The sequence below is a fragment of the Podarcis pityusensis genome, assembly GCF_964106645.2.
Source record: "Podarcis pityusensis genome assembly, chromosome: 14".
Taxonomy (NCBI): Eukaryota; Metazoa; Chordata; class Lepidosauria; order Squamata; family Lacertidae; genus Podarcis; species Podarcis pityusensis.
In genome coordinates this window covers 29,186,831-29,203,343 of record NC_138039.1, presented here as the reverse complement: position 1 = coordinate 29,203,343, position 16,513 = coordinate 29,186,831, and the positions used below count along the sequence as shown (strand labels likewise).

General features: G+C 47.5%; 1 protein-coding gene and 1 long non-coding RNA gene across 3 annotated transcripts in view; one reads left to right on the top strand and one right to left on the bottom strand.

Moving 5' to 3' along the window:
- IGDCC4 (immunoglobulin superfamily DCC subclass member 4) overlaps window positions 1-16,513 on the bottom strand; it is a 72,895-nt gene that overhangs the window by 1,637 nt on the left and 54,745 nt on the right. For both annotated transcript variants that reach the window (XM_080982096.1, XM_080982095.1), the window contains exons 13-19: window positions 15,960-16,143; window positions 14,468-14,595; window positions 10,538-10,708; window positions 9,741-9,878; window positions 9,540-9,645; window positions 8,459-8,696; window positions 7-168 (exon numbers count right to left, since the gene is read on the bottom strand). In XM_080982096.1, coding sequence (XP_080838222.1) covers window positions 7-168; window positions 8,459-8,696; window positions 9,540-9,645; window positions 9,741-9,878; window positions 10,538-10,708; window positions 14,468-14,595; window positions 15,960-16,143 — 1,127 coding nt within the window. The remainder of the gene's footprint in view (window positions 1-6; window positions 169-8,458; window positions 8,697-9,539; window positions 9,646-9,740; window positions 9,879-10,537; window positions 10,709-14,467; window positions 14,596-15,959; window positions 16,144-16,513) is intronic.
- Window positions 10,258-16,513, top strand: part of LOC308463678 — a 135,757-nt gene continuing 129,501 nt past the window's right edge. The window contains exon 1 of the long non-coding RNA XR_013979679.1: window positions 10,258-10,285. This is a non-coding gene — a long non-coding RNA (uncharacterized lncRNA). The remainder of the gene's footprint in view (window positions 10,286-16,513) is intronic.

Sequence of the window (16,513 nt, the reverse complement as noted above, 5' to 3'; positions counted from 1 at the left end):
ACACACCGTAACAACCTCATAGACCAGCGCTTGCAGCAAGACCTTTTGCCCTCCGTTGGACGCCATCTTCAACGATCCGTTCAAAGCCATGGTGGGATCTTTGGGAGCTGCGTCTCCATAGCCAGCGATGCTGTTTGCCCAGCTGCTCAGCGATTTCTCCCAGGGAGGCTACAGAATTGTAAGGAAAGGAAGGGACATTATCTCTGGTGCCACACAGGAAGATCCAAGTTCTGTGGGTGGAAATAAAGCCTAAGGGTTTTGGGGAAACTTTGCTGCTGGGATTTGCAAGGCAAATGAAAGCAGTGGAAATAAACAAAGGGAAACAAAATGAACTTTTAGTAATGCAAAAAAGGAAAAGGCTGTTCCTTGCCAGCCTTTCCCAGATGTTTCAGACCGCAACTCCTGTCAGTCCTAGCCAGCACAGCTGTCTAAAACATCTGGAGGGCACCAGTAAGGCTGCTCTTCTCCAACCAGTTTGAAGCCCTGGTGAAATAATGAAATAAAGGCTTTGTTTCCACTGAGGTGAGTCTTGGCTGAGTCACTTTGGACTTAAGGTAGCCAAATGCAATAAGGAATTAATCTCAGCAAATAATTAGTATGTCAGGGAGAAAGGTAGTCAACAGCTGCATGACATGCTAGCTTTCTAGGTGAGGGGATTAAAACTTTTTATTTTTTTGTACAGAGGAGTATTCAGTGATGTGAGTCCTCATCTGCATTTCTAGCACTTTAGTGAGAATGAGGGCAAAAAGGGCCTCAACAAAGTGTATATGAACTCTTGCAAAGCGTTCTACTCTTTAATGAGTTTCTTACCACTTAGTGATTTGTAACAAAATAAAAATATTAAAGAGAGCTGGGTTAATTGCTTTTTTTAAAAAAAGCAACAGAAACAGAATTTTGCAGTCTTCTGAAGTTAGACAAATATATTCAGTTTTACATCATTTCTTCCCTTGCTAGGTTCTGAATTTCTCTGGCTTTGGCTCACATGTTTCAAGTCTGCCTTTGCAGACTTAAGGGAACTAACTTGCTTGTTTGTTTGTGGGAGTGGGCAGGATGGAAAAATGAGTTTCTTGTCTTTCTGCCCCTAGGTGCTCAGCTTTGGACTAGTTTGGACCAAGTAAATTCATTCATAAGCAGGGTTGATATATGATGTATGTGTTTCAAAAGGCCATGGGTTTTCTTCCCCTGTCAAAATCACCAAAAGGAAAACAACATCAGCTAGGGATGGGCCACTGTCTTTGCAAAGAGGTTCCCTTGTGTGGAGACAACAGCCAAAACCTGATTAGAGGAGGAGGAAGAGGAAGGAAGCAAGATGGGAAATGAAGAAGCAAATTGGGCTGTTAACATGGCAGGAGAGAGAGACAGACAGAGAGAACGAACCACAGGCATGTGAGAGAAAGAATGAGGCAGCAGTGATGCTAAGACATTTTAAAATGGGAGGCTGGCAGTCCTGTGGTTTATCTTGCATTGGATGATCTCCTTCAAGAGGTTTCAGCTGTATGGCCAAATCCTGCTCACTCCCCCCAGCCCCTGATCCCAGACTCAAAAACTATTGCTTCATAAACCAGGCCAAAACCTGCTCCTCTGCGGCGTTCTCCAGTCCCGTGGGCCACAAGTGTTACCTTGTTTGCAAGTCTAATTAAATTATACAGCTAGAAGAGAGCTTGTCCAGGCTCCTTTATCCTATCCTCTCCGGTTTGCCATAAAAACTACCATGCGCAACACTTTCGGCCTTTGCCTGGCCTTTCAGAGATTGAGCTGGTCAGCTCTCCAGTTGGCCTTTTCCAGATCCCAGAGTGGGACGGTTTCTCTGGGAGCTGGAGGCCCCCAGCTGGGGCAAAAGGACTTGCTCTCAGGTGTTTTGAAAAGTACAGAGGCTGCTGTTCCCACCCACCCACTCCCCAACCTTCCCGCTAGCTGGAAATTGAAAATGGCATACCACAGCTCTCCCACTCTTGCAAGGAGGATCCAGAGAAGCCTCTATATCCACTGGCAATGCCAGGGTGTTGTCTCGCCTTCCCCTCCCACCCCAAAGCATGCCAGGTCCTGCTCTCAGTACCCCCAGCCCTATTTCATATCTTAGAGGAGGACCATAGGAATCTGTCTTATCCAAAGTCAGACCATTGCTCTATCAAACTCAAAATTGTCTGGCAGCAGCTTCTCTTCAGGGATTCTGGGAAGGAGATTCCGCCAGCCATTGGGGACGGAACCTGGGGCTTCCGCATGCAAAGCAGATGCTCTAAAGCTGACCTATGATCCTTAGTCTGAAGCTGCCTTATACCAAGTTAGAGCCTTGGCCCATCTATCTAAGGTCCAGGGCCTTCTCAGTGATGGCTCCGACCTGGTGGAATGCTCTGTCCCACGAGACCAGGGCCCTGCGGAATTTAACTTCCTTCTGCAGGGCCTGTAAGACAGAACTATTCCACCTGGCTTTCAATTTGAACCTGGCCTGACCTTTTGTTCCCCTTCCTTCCCTCCCCTTTTTGTGAAGATTGCCCTCTCTGGGATCCCACAGCTGGTTCTCCCCTGGTCTCTTCGCTGGCCCAAGTGGGACTAATTTAGCCAGCTAGCCCTGATGATCATCTAATGTTTATTGGATGGATTTCCCCCCTAAATTGATTTTTGATTTTATTGTTATTTACACTTTATACCATATTTTATGCTGTTCTGGTTTTTTTAGCACCAATTAAGTGTTTTTAAATTTTGTTGTTAGCTGCCCTGAGCCCGGTTTCCTGAACCAGGAAGGGCGGGGTATAAATAAAAATTTATTTTTATTTTTATTTTTATTTTTATTATCATCATCATCATCATCTCAGAGCTGTCTACACTGACTGGCAGCAGCTCTCAGACAGGGATGCTCTCCCAGTCTTGCCTGAAGATGCTGTACATTGAACTCAGGACCTGTGTTCTAGCCACTGAGCTAGACCTTCAGATTCTAACACTGGATTATAAAGAGAAATGCAATCATGTTTTAACTCGGGGGGGGGGGGGGAGAAGATGAAACAGGAGGAAGTATTAGAGTAGAGGGACCTTCCCTGACATCTGTTTAGCATGCTGCTGTTCTGGCACGGAAACAGTGGAGCGGGTGAGAAATCAGAGTGTGATGCTTCCTAACATGAGGCTGACCTTGGCTGAAGTCGACCTGACCTCGTTTCCACATCAAAAGGTGGAGGGGAGCACACCAGATGTTGTGTGTTTCTCTCGTGCCGTGACCTTTCCATGGCATGCCGTTGTCAATAATCCAGATGGGAAGGGACAAGGAAGGGTGAGCTGGGCACGTTAAAGAGCCTCCTTGTTGCCAGGGCAGCTGGGCCAATCTCTTGGGCAAGGACACCTTCCAAGCCAAGACTACATCAGAGCGCCTAAGACTCTTAAGACGAGCCCCTCAGGGTCCTTCTCACTCTTCAACTCACAGCATGTCTAACTCTGCACAACGCCCACCAAAAATACACCACCAAAAAGTAGGACCAAAGGGGACACAAGTAAACATATCCAGATTTATAGGCATGGAGGGAAATTTAGAAACGATTGCTAAACATTGCAATAGAAATACTTCTCACCTTGGAGGGGAGGTCTGCGTGCCTGCATGGCTAAATTAGGGTTAGCAGATGTCCCTGTTTCCCAGGGACAGTCCCCGGATTTGCAAATAAGTCCCCGAACAAATTCCATCCCTGGAATGTGCCCGGATTTCATCTAATGTCCCTGGGAAACGCAGCAGCGGCAGTCTCAGCAGCCCAGAGCAGTTAACTCTGACTGGCTTCAGGAGCACCACCCATATGATGGTGGTGCAGGAGCTCTAAAATGCAGCTTCCAGGCTGCATCCACCTTCTCTGACCCCAGCAACTAAACTGTGAAGGGAGGCTTCATGCTGCCTATCAGAGCAGCCTCCCAACTCCTACTTGCGTGCAAGCAAGCAGGAGAGGGCAGGGATCTCTCAGCTGTGAAGGAAAGCTTCACAGGAGGGGGCAAGTATAAGAAGGTAGGCCGATTGGAGCTGGCTGAGGGCAGGCTGAGTTTGGGTCAGGTGCTACTACTTAATCCGTTCCAGAAGACCGTTCGGTTTCCGAAAAGTTTGAAAACCGAGGATCAATGGGCTGGCTGCAAAGTCAATTGGGGGCGGGGGGGTTAAAAACATGGCTCAGAAGCCATTTGGCTTCCAAAAATCGTTCAAGAACCAGAGCAGTTACTTTTGGGTGTTCAGCATCCAGGAACCAAAACGTTCCAAAACGGAGGCGTTCGGGAACCAAGGTTTGACTGTATGGGCCAAGTCTTGGTTAGGCAGCCACATTTCCTCCCCCCCCCCCAAACCTCATAGATTTGCTTTTAGAAAAATAACAACACAGACCATGAGCTTCCCAACCCTCCCCCCCTTTTTGTAGAGATATAAAGTGGAGATCACACCCCAAAATCTGTCTCAAAATAAGGTCGGGGAACAACTGGCACCTGTCAATAATGGTTTGCGTAGAAGAAAATGAAAGACAAAGATGAAAGCTGCATCTTTTTACTGGACCAACTGATGGTTGGAAAACCAGAAAACTGTGGAGTTTCAGCTGTCCCTTGTAGCTGAAACTGACCAGCAGCTACATTAAAAACCTAACCCAGGCTGGGTTGGTGGGTTAGCACAGACATCAAAGCCACCAGGACAAAGGAAATGAGTTTGCAGGAGCAGGATTAGCCAGCAGGGCCTCTCAGTGGGTGTGAAAAGAGGGGGGGGGTGAGGACTTTGAGATAAATGGATAAACACCCCTTCCCCATCACTTGCTCAAACCCCAAACAGCTCAGATGGAACAGCGAAGAAGAGTTGCGTTCATCCACGTTTTCCAAGATAACCCGGGGTCTCAATGGATGATGAAGCCACATGGAGACTCTCTTACATGGAGACTCTTCAAAGGAGGGCAGGCCTCTTTCCTTCCCCCACCAAATGCTGACAGTAGTGACACACACACACACACACCCTCTGCAGGGCAGGCTTGAACATAGATTGTCTTTGCTCCCCTCTAGCGGCCAGCCAGGGGCGTGGAGACCAGGCGGAAGATGTCTCCCTGCCCAGCTCAAGGCTGAAACAAAACACTCGCAGCTGCTGTGCTCAGGGCACTCATGCCCAGGTCCCTCCCTGCCTGGCAAAGGCCCTGCGGGGCTCTGGGTTGTCCCTTTCCTTTCCAGCAGGGCTGTCATGGGAGGACTTGGCCACCGTACTTCATGCTCTCCAGCCTGGACTACCGCAAAACGCTCTTGGTGGGGCTGCCCTTGAAGGATAATTCAAAAAATTCAGCTTGTCTGATTTTGGCAGTGGTGGCAAAGAGGGGAGAAATTAAGCAAACAGGGTGCTAGGGTGGGCAGAGACCAGTGGTGGGGGTGCAAATCACCCCTTTCCCAGTCATCAGGTAGATTGTTTGATGAGTCCAGCAGAGGTGGCAACTCTTCACCTTTCCTCAGCTAATCTGTACAGAACCGCTGAAGGGGGGTTGTGAGTCTCCATGCTTTCCTGAGAATGGGTGCATGGGAGCGTGGGGTGGCATACGATGATACCCCCCCCCCGCGCGGAGGGCTGATTGCAGCCCTCAAACTGAAAAAGGTAAGCGGCCCCAATGAACAAAATTTAACCAGACTGGCAGCTGAATCTTATTTCAACAGTGGTTGTGGGACAACTTTCCCCTCCATCCCGCAATACTAGAGGGCAGAAGGCTAGCTTAGGGGGCACAGACTAGCTTTGGGGACTCAGGAGGATGGGGTGGGTTACACCTCCAGCATCTGGCACCTGAGGCAGCTGCCCCACTCTGGCAAGTGGCAGGGCTGGCTCTGATGTTTCGAGTCTGCATCTGCCATTGAAGATAATATGGAGTCTGAAAGCAAATGAAAGACCATGTGTTGCATCTCTTGGAAGATCTTATACTTCCGCTTCCTCAGACAAGCCTCACAGGGTCTCGGAGATGACTCCTCCTGGCCACCTGACCTGCTGTACAGGTGTGTAAAGGGGGACATAGTAGATAGAGTCTTTTTCTCCCTCTCTCGTCAGATTGTCACTCCGGACATCTACTGAAGCCGAATGGTCGAAAATTCAGGATGAATACTTCTTCACGCAACATATAGTTTAAGGTTGCCGTATTTAAAAAGTGAAAATCCGGACACAAAAGTTGTTGAGTTTTTAAAAATTATTTTTGGCCAAACTCACTGAGCTTAAATGTGACATTCTGAACTATTTTTAATAGCTCAATCTACACTTCCGACATAGGCGCTGTTTATGAGGACCGAATCCCAGCTATGTCTGGGAAATTCCGGACATATGGCAGCCCCAACAAATTATGGAAATCAATCCCACAAGAGGGAGTGATGACCACCATTTTGGATAGCTTTAAAAGAAGACTGGACAAAGTCATGGAGGAGAGGGCTATCAGTGGCTACTTGCCAAGAAGGTGGTGTTTTGCCTTTGCCACCAGAAGCCTATGAATACCAGTTGCTGGGCTTCACAGGACGAGCGCTGCTGGGCTGGGGTCCTCCTCCTGGACTTCCCAGAGGCATCAGGATGGCCACTGTGAGGACAGGACACTGAGCTAGATGGGCTCTCTTTGGCCTGATCCTGCAGCCAGGCCCTTTTTATGTTCTTATGTAAGCGGTTTACAAGCAGCTGAGCTGGAGCTATTATTCCCTTTTTAAATACAGTGGTACCTCAGGTTAATTCGTTCCAGAGGTCCGTTCTTAACCTGAAACTGTTCTTACCCTGAAGCACCACTTTAGCTAATGGGGCCTCCTGCTGCCGCCGCGCTGCCGGAGCACAATTTCTGTTCTCATCCTGAAGCAAAGTTCTTAACCTGAAGCACTATTTCTGGGTTAGCGGAGTCTGTAACCTGAAGCGTATGTAACCCAAGGTACCACTGTACAGGGAATGGAAGATAAGAGAGGGTGAATTGCCTCAGGGCCATGTGGTGAGTCCTTGGTGGAGGCAGAAGACATTAACCCAGGTCCACTGCCATTTCTCCACCCGCAAAGAGCCGCACTGGTAAAACCTCTGGCTGTAAAGAAACTCTACCCTGCCCAGCTAAAGCTCTTGCCACCCGACTGCACTTTGCCCTCCTCCCCGTTGACGGCTGCTTTCTCTTCAGAGCTGGGGACCTGCAAGAAATGTCATGATTGACGCCAACGCGAAATCCCACGCGCTCGCCACACACTTGTTTCAGTCAATCTCCTAATTACCTTACACATTCTCCACAGGCTACAAAGACAGGCATAAACTGATTAGCTAAATTAGGCCAATTAAACATTCCCTAATGAAATGAAATGCTCCAGACAAACTCTGGGAAGCTTTAAAGAAAAAGGGTGGGCGGGGAGGGGCAAGCGAAGTGGGGAGCAAAAGCAAAGGCGGCACAATTGGCAGGCAAAATAAGTTGCCGCAAAAGAAAGAAAAAGTTATAAAGGGATCTTGGAGCAGAAACTGCCATGACAGCAGGACTTGGGGGGTGGAGTGGGAGTGGGGACGATGCACGGGTGCAGCCCCCCCTCTTCTGCCTGTCCATAAAACACACCAAGCTCCAGAACCTTATGATGCAAATCTGTGCATGGGGCAACATCTGGCCACAGAAGGAGTCAGAGGAAGAAGGTAAAGGTAAATGGACCCCTGACCATTAGGTCTAGTCGTGACCAACTCTGGGGTTGCGGCGCTCATCTCGCTTTACTGGCCAAGGGAGCCGGCGTACAGCTTCTGGGTCATGCGGCCAGCATGACTAAGCCGCTTCTGGCGAACCAGAGCAGCGCACGGAAACGCTGTTTACCTTCCTGCCGGAGTGGTACCTATTTATCTACTTGCACTTTGAGGTGCTTTCGAACTGCTAGGTTGGCAGGAGCAGGGATCGAGCAATGGGAGCTCACCCCGTCGTGGGGATTCGAACCGCCGACCTTCTGATCAGCAAGTCCTAGGCTTTGTGGTTTAACCCACAGTGCCACCCGCGTCCCTCAGAGGAAAAAGAATGGTGCTCAAAACCATGACCATTTCTTGCACTCTGGCATGCAGTTTGCTGACACCAAGCCCCAACCAGCAAAGGGGAATGGGCGGAAGTGGTGCGTGGGCCCTTTTGCACATTCTCAGCATGTCCCAAAATGTCTCCCAGTGCCTAACAAATTCAAACCCCCTCTTGCCAACATCTCATCCATGTATTGTCTAGCTGGCCCTGCGTGTGGAACAGGTAGCATTTCAGAGAAAGCCACCTTGAAGGTCCTGTCTTTCATGTCCCCCTTCCCCTTCCAAGCAATCTAATTTGGGTTTTCAGGATCGCCAGGAATATAATCTGCCAGCACTGAAATATCTTCACTGCCTTCAACATTTCGAGGCACAATTCAAACTGTAAGATGTAACCTCCCCAAAAATATCCAACCCACCTTGGGAGCAGGTTATCTGAGGACTGCTTGTTTCCCTTCAAAGTGGCAAGGGGATCCCCATGAAAGGGGACCACAGGACCAAATAAAATACCTTTCTTTTGACGTGGCCCATGCTGTCATCCAAGGGGCAACCACGAATGAGGCCCTGCACTTCAGTCAGCTCCATGATGTCTGCCGGTGGTGAGGGAGCATCATCAGAGAGCGGGGTCATCAGGGACTCCAGTTCATGAGAGTTGGAGGGAGCCACAGGAAGGGACGGTGTTTGCCGGCTCCGGTGATAGTAGGTGTGGTTCCCGGCTGCTTGGGAAACCAGGCCTGCCACAGCCTCTCTGCAGGCGTGAATGAACAAAAGACTAAGCGCTCACCAACCAGTAACGAAACGTCCCCTGCAGCTCAATGAATACTGGAGATTTCCCAGCAGACTGAACCAGTGCTAGGCACAGGATCATTCTTGGCCAATAGCAGCAGGTTATTAAATGACCAATTGCTGATTTATTTGCTGCGGGATGATATACGGAACAGAAAGCTACCTTATACAGAGTTAGACCCCTGGTCCTTCTAAGTCAGGGTTTCCCAAACTTAGGTCTCCAGCTGTTTTTGGACTACAACTCCCATCATCCCTAACTAGCAGGACCAGTGGTCAGGGATGATGGGAACTGTAGTCCAAAAACAGCTGGAAAACCCAGTTTGGGAAACCTTGATCTAGGTCATTATTGTCCACAATGGCAGGTAGAAGATCTCCAAGATTTCAAGCAGGGGTTTCTTTTCAGTCCTGCCTGGAGATGCAGCCAGGGACAGCACCAGAGACCTTTACTTTCAAAAACTGTGACACTGCCTTCCTAATTCCAGCAAGGCAGCTGTGTTAATCAGCCAATACAAACAATATATGCTATGGTACACTTTAGGGTTGTAGCTACTTTTGTATTATACTGAGATTATCCTGCTATGTGTGTCCGTGACAATGCTTTCTCTAGCACCATAGGAGACATTCTTTGACTGAGTCAGACTATTGGCACATCTCGCTCACTGCACTGACTGGCAGTGGCCTTCCAGGGCTTCGGACAAAAGACACAGAACAGAGGCTGCGATACGGATATGGCAGGCTCATGGCCGAACGGACAGGCTTCAGTTTGGTCTGATGTACTTTGGGCCAAGGCGAGGCAGACACCTACCTTGGTTTGTTGTTGCGAAAGCTGGCGCACATGCAGAAGAGGACACACAGCAAGCCTAGGCAGATTCCCACGATGATCCCCGTGACAGAGTGAACGTCCAGCATATCTGAGGGACACAGGAGAGCAGTCAAAGAGAAGAGGGTGATGCCGCGGCCTGCCAAGGCAAACCCCACCTTGCACTGTGTGCGCTGCTGTGTGTACCTGAGAACTTCTCCTGCAAGGTCTGCACGTCCTTGACGTTGGAGTACGGCCCTGACCCGACCACCGTCTTGGCTCCCATCTTGAAGAAATACCGGGTGTCGCTCTCCAGCCCGTGGACTTCGGTGCTGAACGTATTGCCTGAGCAAGAGAGCAAACCCAGCAGGTGCTTAAGTGTTTCAGACTGGTTAAAAACACAGCGGATGTTCTGCGGCTCCCATGTAGTAATAATAATAATAACAATATATTATTTATACCCCACACACTCTGGTTGGCTTCCAACAAAAGATTAACAATACATCAAAACATCAGTCATTAAAAACTTCCCTAAACAGGGCTGCCTTCAGATGTCTTCTAAATGTCAGGTAGCTGTTTATTTCTTTGACATCGGATGGGAGGGCGTTCCACAGGGCGGGTGCCACCACTGAGAAGGCCCTCTGCCTGGTTCCCTGTAACTTGGCTTCTTGCAGTGAGGGAACAGCCAGAAGGCCCTTGGCGCTGGACCTCAGTGTCCAGGCTGCACAATGGGGGTGGAGATGCTCCTTCAGGTATACTGGGCCGAGGCCGAGGAAGATCGCTTCTTCTTCAAACATCCACAGGGGTGGGGAAACCCTCAGTCCAATTTCATCTGGGTAGCAAAGAGGGGGAGAGGGGGTGGCAGAAGAAGAGAAAGACCTATTCACCGCCATCCCTGCTCACCCTGGCATTTGGCCCCTGGCAGATGACCCCTGAGGGAAAGTTGAAAGACAAAACTACTCCCGTACTCCTGCGCAAAAGTTTCCTCTATGCATTTTTTTTACCTTCTTTTGTCAGTAGAGTCCACATCTCATCAGGTTGAGTGTGATTGGCATTGTACAGGATGAGGTACTCCACGATGATGCCATTTGGCTCAGAGGGGGGGCACCAGTGGACCTGGACGGCATATGGGTTGATGGGGTGCAGCCGCAAGTCGGAGGGAGGTGTTGACGGTCCTGCAGGAAGGGGAGGACAGAACGCAAAAAGGGAGAAAGGGGTTTATCAAGCAACCGTTAAGGCAGCCGTCTCCAGATGTCAGGGACTGGGCAGAGGAGGTACGGTAGAGACCGCCTCCCCAGCCTGACCCTTCCAGAGAAGAAGAAAGCAGTTCAGAATTACAACAGGGGTTTGAGGGAGATCACAGCTCAGAGGCGGATGAGGGGGAAAGCTGGGAAATAATGGGAGAGGAGGAGGAAGAAGCACTAGGGGGGCGACAGCTGACAGACACAGCGTATTTACAAAGCATTCCAGACACCCTCCCAAACCTGGCGAGCCTTGAAAGTAGGAGAGCAAAGAGCTCAAAGGCAGAGGGCGCTTGTCAGCACCCATATTGAAGACATGTGAAGGGAGGGAGGGAGGGGGTGGAGACTCACGCGAAGCAAAGCCATTATCCAAGAGGCTGCATTTCTCAGCCTCTCTCTGTGAATATTGAATAAAAAGCAGTTGGTAAGAACTTTTCCTTGTCTTATCCATTCCTGGCAACCTGCCATGGGGGGTTGGATCCTGTGCTGCCTGACACCAACCTGCTATGTCCCTCGTCTAGAACCCTGGGGAGCCACTGCCACAGTGATCTTCTTGAACCTTGGGTCCCCACATGTTGATGGGCTATAACTCCTGTCTTCCCTGACCTTTAGCTAAGCTGCCTGTAGATGTTGGGAGTTGGACTCCAACAACCACTAGGGACTTCAAGGTTGAAGAAGGGTACTGGTGCAGATAATGCTCAGCTAGAAGGACCAATGATCAGTGGCAAAGCATGTACCATATTTTTCGCTCTATAGAACACACTTTTCCCCCTCCAAAAATTAAGGGGGAAAGTGTGTGCGTCCTATAGAACGAATGCAGGCTCCTTGGCTTCAGCGATAGCAACGCGAAGCCTCCGAAGCACAGAGGGAGAGCTCCCTCCACACTTCGGAGGCTTAGCGTTGCTTTCACTGAAGCCTGGAAAGCGAGAGGGGTCAGTGTGCACCGACCCCTCTCGCTCTCCAGGCTTCAGGGATAGCTGCCTGAAGCCTTCGGAGCACAGCGTGAGTTCCCGCTGCGCTCCGCAGGCTTTGGGTTCCTTTTTGCTGAAGCCGGGAGAACAAGACTCTCCTGGCTTCAGCAGAGAAGGGGGAGCTGCGCAGCGCCCCTTCAGCCAAGCGGGAGGAGAAATGGAAGGGGCTCCATTTCTCCTGCCGCTTCGCTGAAGGGGCGCTGAGCAGAGAGGGGGAGAATTTTTTTTTCTTGTTCTCCCCCTCTAAAACAAGGTGTGTCCTATGGTCCGGTGCATCCTATAGAGTGAAAAATACGGTACTTTGTATGCACTAGGTTCCAGGTTCAATCCCTGGTGCCTCCTGGTAGGGCTGTAATGTCAGTGCATACTTGAAAGACAAAGTGCGAGATTGGTTACATTACGCTCAGATTAAAGAAGTTTTTAAAAATGATAAAAAACTAGGGTTCCAGGTGGAGAAATCGAAATTAGAAACAGAATTGTTAGAACCAAAGATTAAGGTACTTTCAAGGATGTATAACTTGCTGTTGAAATGGAATACACAAGATGAAACGGTTAAATCGGCTATGATAAGGTGGGCACAGGACATTGGGCATAATATCATGTTTGAGGACTGGGAGAGGTTGTGGAACAATGGATTGAAATTTACTGCATGTAACGCTCTGAAAGAAAATGTAATGAAAATGATTTATAGATGGTATATGACCCCAGTCAAACTTGCCAAAATTTACCACCTGTCTGATAATAAGTGTTGGAAATGCAAAGAGTGTGAGGGAACGTTCTTCCACCTCTGGTGGACTTGCCCTAAAGTGAAGGCGTTCTGGGAAATGATTTATAATGAACTGAAAAAGGTATTTAAATATACCTTCACTAAGAAACCAGAGGCCTTCCTTTTGGGTATTGTCGGCCAAGGGGTGGCAAAGAAGGACCAGACATTTTTTATGTATGCAACAACAGCAGCAAGGATACTTCTCGCAAAACATTGGAAAACTCAAGATCTACCCACACTGGAAGAATGGCAGATACAACTGATAGACTACATGGAACTGGCTGAAATGACCGGCAGAATCCGTGACCTGGGAGAAGAGAGGATTGAGGAGGACTGGAAGAAATTTAAGAACTATTTACAAAAGTATTGTAATTTGAGTGAATGCTAAACAAGACGCTAGATCAAAATAACTGAGCACCACTAAATTTAGAAGTTTTTAAGAAAATAAGTAAGATTGTGAAACTTAGCTCCTTTTGAGAACTATAAGATTATGAAATATAAGGGATATAAGAATTTTAAATAAGATGATAAATTGCTGACAAAACGTTATAACGATGAAAATGGGAGCGGGAGATGTGAGGAAGTCTAAAGAAAATGTGAAAATATGTTAAGATCAATGTTACATTGTTTATTATGTTTATTTTTATTGTAAAACTTAATAAATTGCTTTAAAAAAAAAAAAAAAGTCAGTGCATACATTACAGAGCTAAGTGGATCAACAGTCTGTTGGTATAAGGCTGCTTCCTGTGAGACTCAGTAGAAAACCAACTTTATGGCTTACTCCAGCCTTCCCCAACCTGGTGCCCCCTGGATGTTTGGGACTTCAAGTGCCATCAGCACCGCCAGCCAGCATGGCTGTCCGATGACAAGGCCCACGGGAGCACATTGGGATTTTTCGCTCTTAATTTGGATTTTTTTCTGGTCGAGGCTGCTGTTGCATCTTCGTGTTTTATTTTTATTTATTTCACAAAATTTATATTCTGCATGATTCTATTTAAAAAGCCAAACCTCTCAAAGTGGTTAACAAAAAGAATAAAACAATAAATAACTATTTAAAAACCTTTAAGAATAATTAAAATCAACGATAAGCTAAAAACCAAATTAAAACACATGTCAATGTTCTGCATGTGTGGATAGGCTTGCAAAAAAAATATGTTATGAGCAGGCATCAAAAAGAGTACAGCGAAGTCACCTGCCTGTTGTCAATAGGCAGGGAGTTCCAAAGTATGAGTTCTAACACACTGAAAAATTGATTTCTTTGCAGAGCAAATATTAGTTATTGTCGTAAATATTTATTTGCTTTTGCCTGTATTGGAGATTTCTATCTTTACTGAGAATTTTTTAAAATGAACAGCAGAATATTTTTGAATAAGCAGTTATAGGGGCTAAAAACTTACATTTAAAACTCTCACTCTTAAAACGAAGCACTGCAAGAACCTAGATAAGAACCCAAGCCATTTTGCTGCTTGAGGCAAAGGGAAAGGTGGAGCCTCCTCTGTTCCCATCATTCCACATGCAGAAGCCAAGGAAATGGCAGCTGACTGTGACAGTGGAGGTAGAACACAGCAGCAGCCTTCAATTTGTCTAATCCTCTTTTAAAGCCAACTAAATTGGTGGCCATCACTGTCTCCTGTGGGACAGAGAGCCACAATTTAACTATGAGCTGTGTGAAGAAGCCACTGGTCCCAGGGTTGGGAGAGAAGCAGCCATCGGTCTAGGCAGGTGATATGCCCAGCTCTGTTCTGCCCAACACCTTTTCCGTCAATGCCTCCATCCCTCATCTGCTGTCTGAGACTCTGCCTAACGCTGCCTTGCTTTGCCTAACGATAGGGCCGGCCCTTCATGGAACACATATGCTATTGTTCAGTTAGGTAAGGTAGCCTGCACTCCCCCATTCAAATCTTTCGCCCAAAACCTGCAGACATTTATTTATCAAGTACTCTGTTGTGTACTCACTGTCTGGAAGGGTGAACCATTCTACCGCATTCCCAAATGGCCCATCGACACCGACGCCATTCGACTGTACGGCAAATTCGTATCTGGTGAACGGCTTCAGCCCACTGATGAGGATGTCTTCGTCGGAGCTATGGAAGGAAGAATGCCCACAAGGGAGAAAATATTATGACGCCATCTGCAATCTGTGTACCCCCATAAGAAGACTGGCAGCTGTCAAAACAGAAGAGATGGCAGGTCTTGTGGTTTCATAGTGCTTCACTTGATATTTGAGATTCTTACCTAATAGCAGCCCCACGTGAAGCAAAGAATTCATTCAGAGAAGTCATGGGCTTCTCTGTGATAGGACAGGAAACTGATGGATGCAGAACTCACTGGCCTTAATGCTGACCCATGGATTGCCAATATATGGTTTATTAAGTCATGGATTATGTACAGGGCTGGAGAACTTCAGGCCCAGAGGCTGAATGTGGTCCTTCAAGGCTTTCCTCAGGGCGTACCTCCCCTCATCAGCCCTGCTTTGCACCCTCCTTGAATGTTTTTGCCTTGCTGGAATGTGTCCTTGAACTCCCATTAGGTGTCTTGCCTGCTTGGATAGAAAGCAGGGAGGACAGTAAGAGTCTGTGTAGAAACTAGCCTAGTGTACAAAGGTAACATGCACATTCATTGCCCCTTCTCATGAGTCACAGCAGAAGCTGCCAATAATGGGCCATCTCCGTACATACGTGCCTGCCTGTCCTTTAATATGAGCTTCTTTTTTAAAAAAGTTTTTATTAAATATTCTTGCTCAATTCTCTTTAAAAGCCTTCCAAATTAGTGGCCATCACTGCCTCCTGTGGGAATGAGTCACATAGTTTAACTATGGGCTACGTGAAGAAGCCCTTTCTTTTATCTGCCCTGAGTCTCCTAACATCCAGCTTCATTGGAAGTCAACAAGTTCTAGCGTGATGAGAGAGGAAGAAAAACTTTCACCCGTCCTCTTTCTTTGTAGCAGCACCCCATATGCAGACTGCATGGGTGCTCAGTCACACTCTTCTTTTTTTTGTAAATCTTTATTGGTTTAACATACAAACATACAATGAAAACAGGTATAACAAAGTTAAATACAGAAGTAAATAACAGAAAAAGGAAAAAAAACCTCATGATGTAAAAACAATTTTTTAAAAAAAGAACAAGAAAAAAGAAGAAGAAGAAAACCCAAGAGTTTCATATCTATCAAATAAAATTATTTTGCAAGAAACTTCCAGTTGTTCTCGTTATACTTTTTCTATTGTCATGGTATTATCACACAGTTTTTATATCCTTTTTCTTACATTCCACTATGATATTTATTTCATTTATCTATTGTTCACAAGTATCATTCCACTCCTGCTAAGATGGTATCACTTTTACAATATAATCTTATATATCCCTTAAATATTTTCCATTCTTCTTGGGTTTTCCGGTTTAAGGCTCCCCTGACTTTTCCCGTTAGCTTTGCTAGTCACCCTCTTACCTTGTGTAGTAAGTCACAAGTGAGGCGTTTTTCAGCCCCCAGGGACTGAACCGCACGGTGTAATTGACGATCTTCACCGTGGTGAAATCCGGCTTCTTCCACCTCAACCAAATTGACGTGGAGCTGTTGGATTCCACGTAGACATGGGCTGGGGGCAGTGGTGGGCCCTTCTGAAGTGGAGGGTCTGTAAGGATGATCAAGAGAAGAGAAGAAATGCAGAATCAGGCACATGGAGGATGGCTCCTGGACCAGCTTGCAAAGGAACAACAGCGGAAATTACAGAGGAACAAGGCAGGGTGAAATGTTGTGGTCAGATGAGCCACAGAATGTGGAAGAAGTCAAACGGGGATGACTGGAGCTGTGGTCCATAAGAACCTCAGCAGAACCTACTGGATCAGGCCAACAGCCCATCTAATTCAGCACCCTGTTCTCACAGCTGCCAGCCCAAAAAGCCTATGAAACAAGCAAGCAGGACCTGAGCACAAGAGCTCTTTTCCCTCCTGTGGTGTCTGGCAACTGGCATTCAGGAGCAAGACTGCCTCCGACCATGGAAG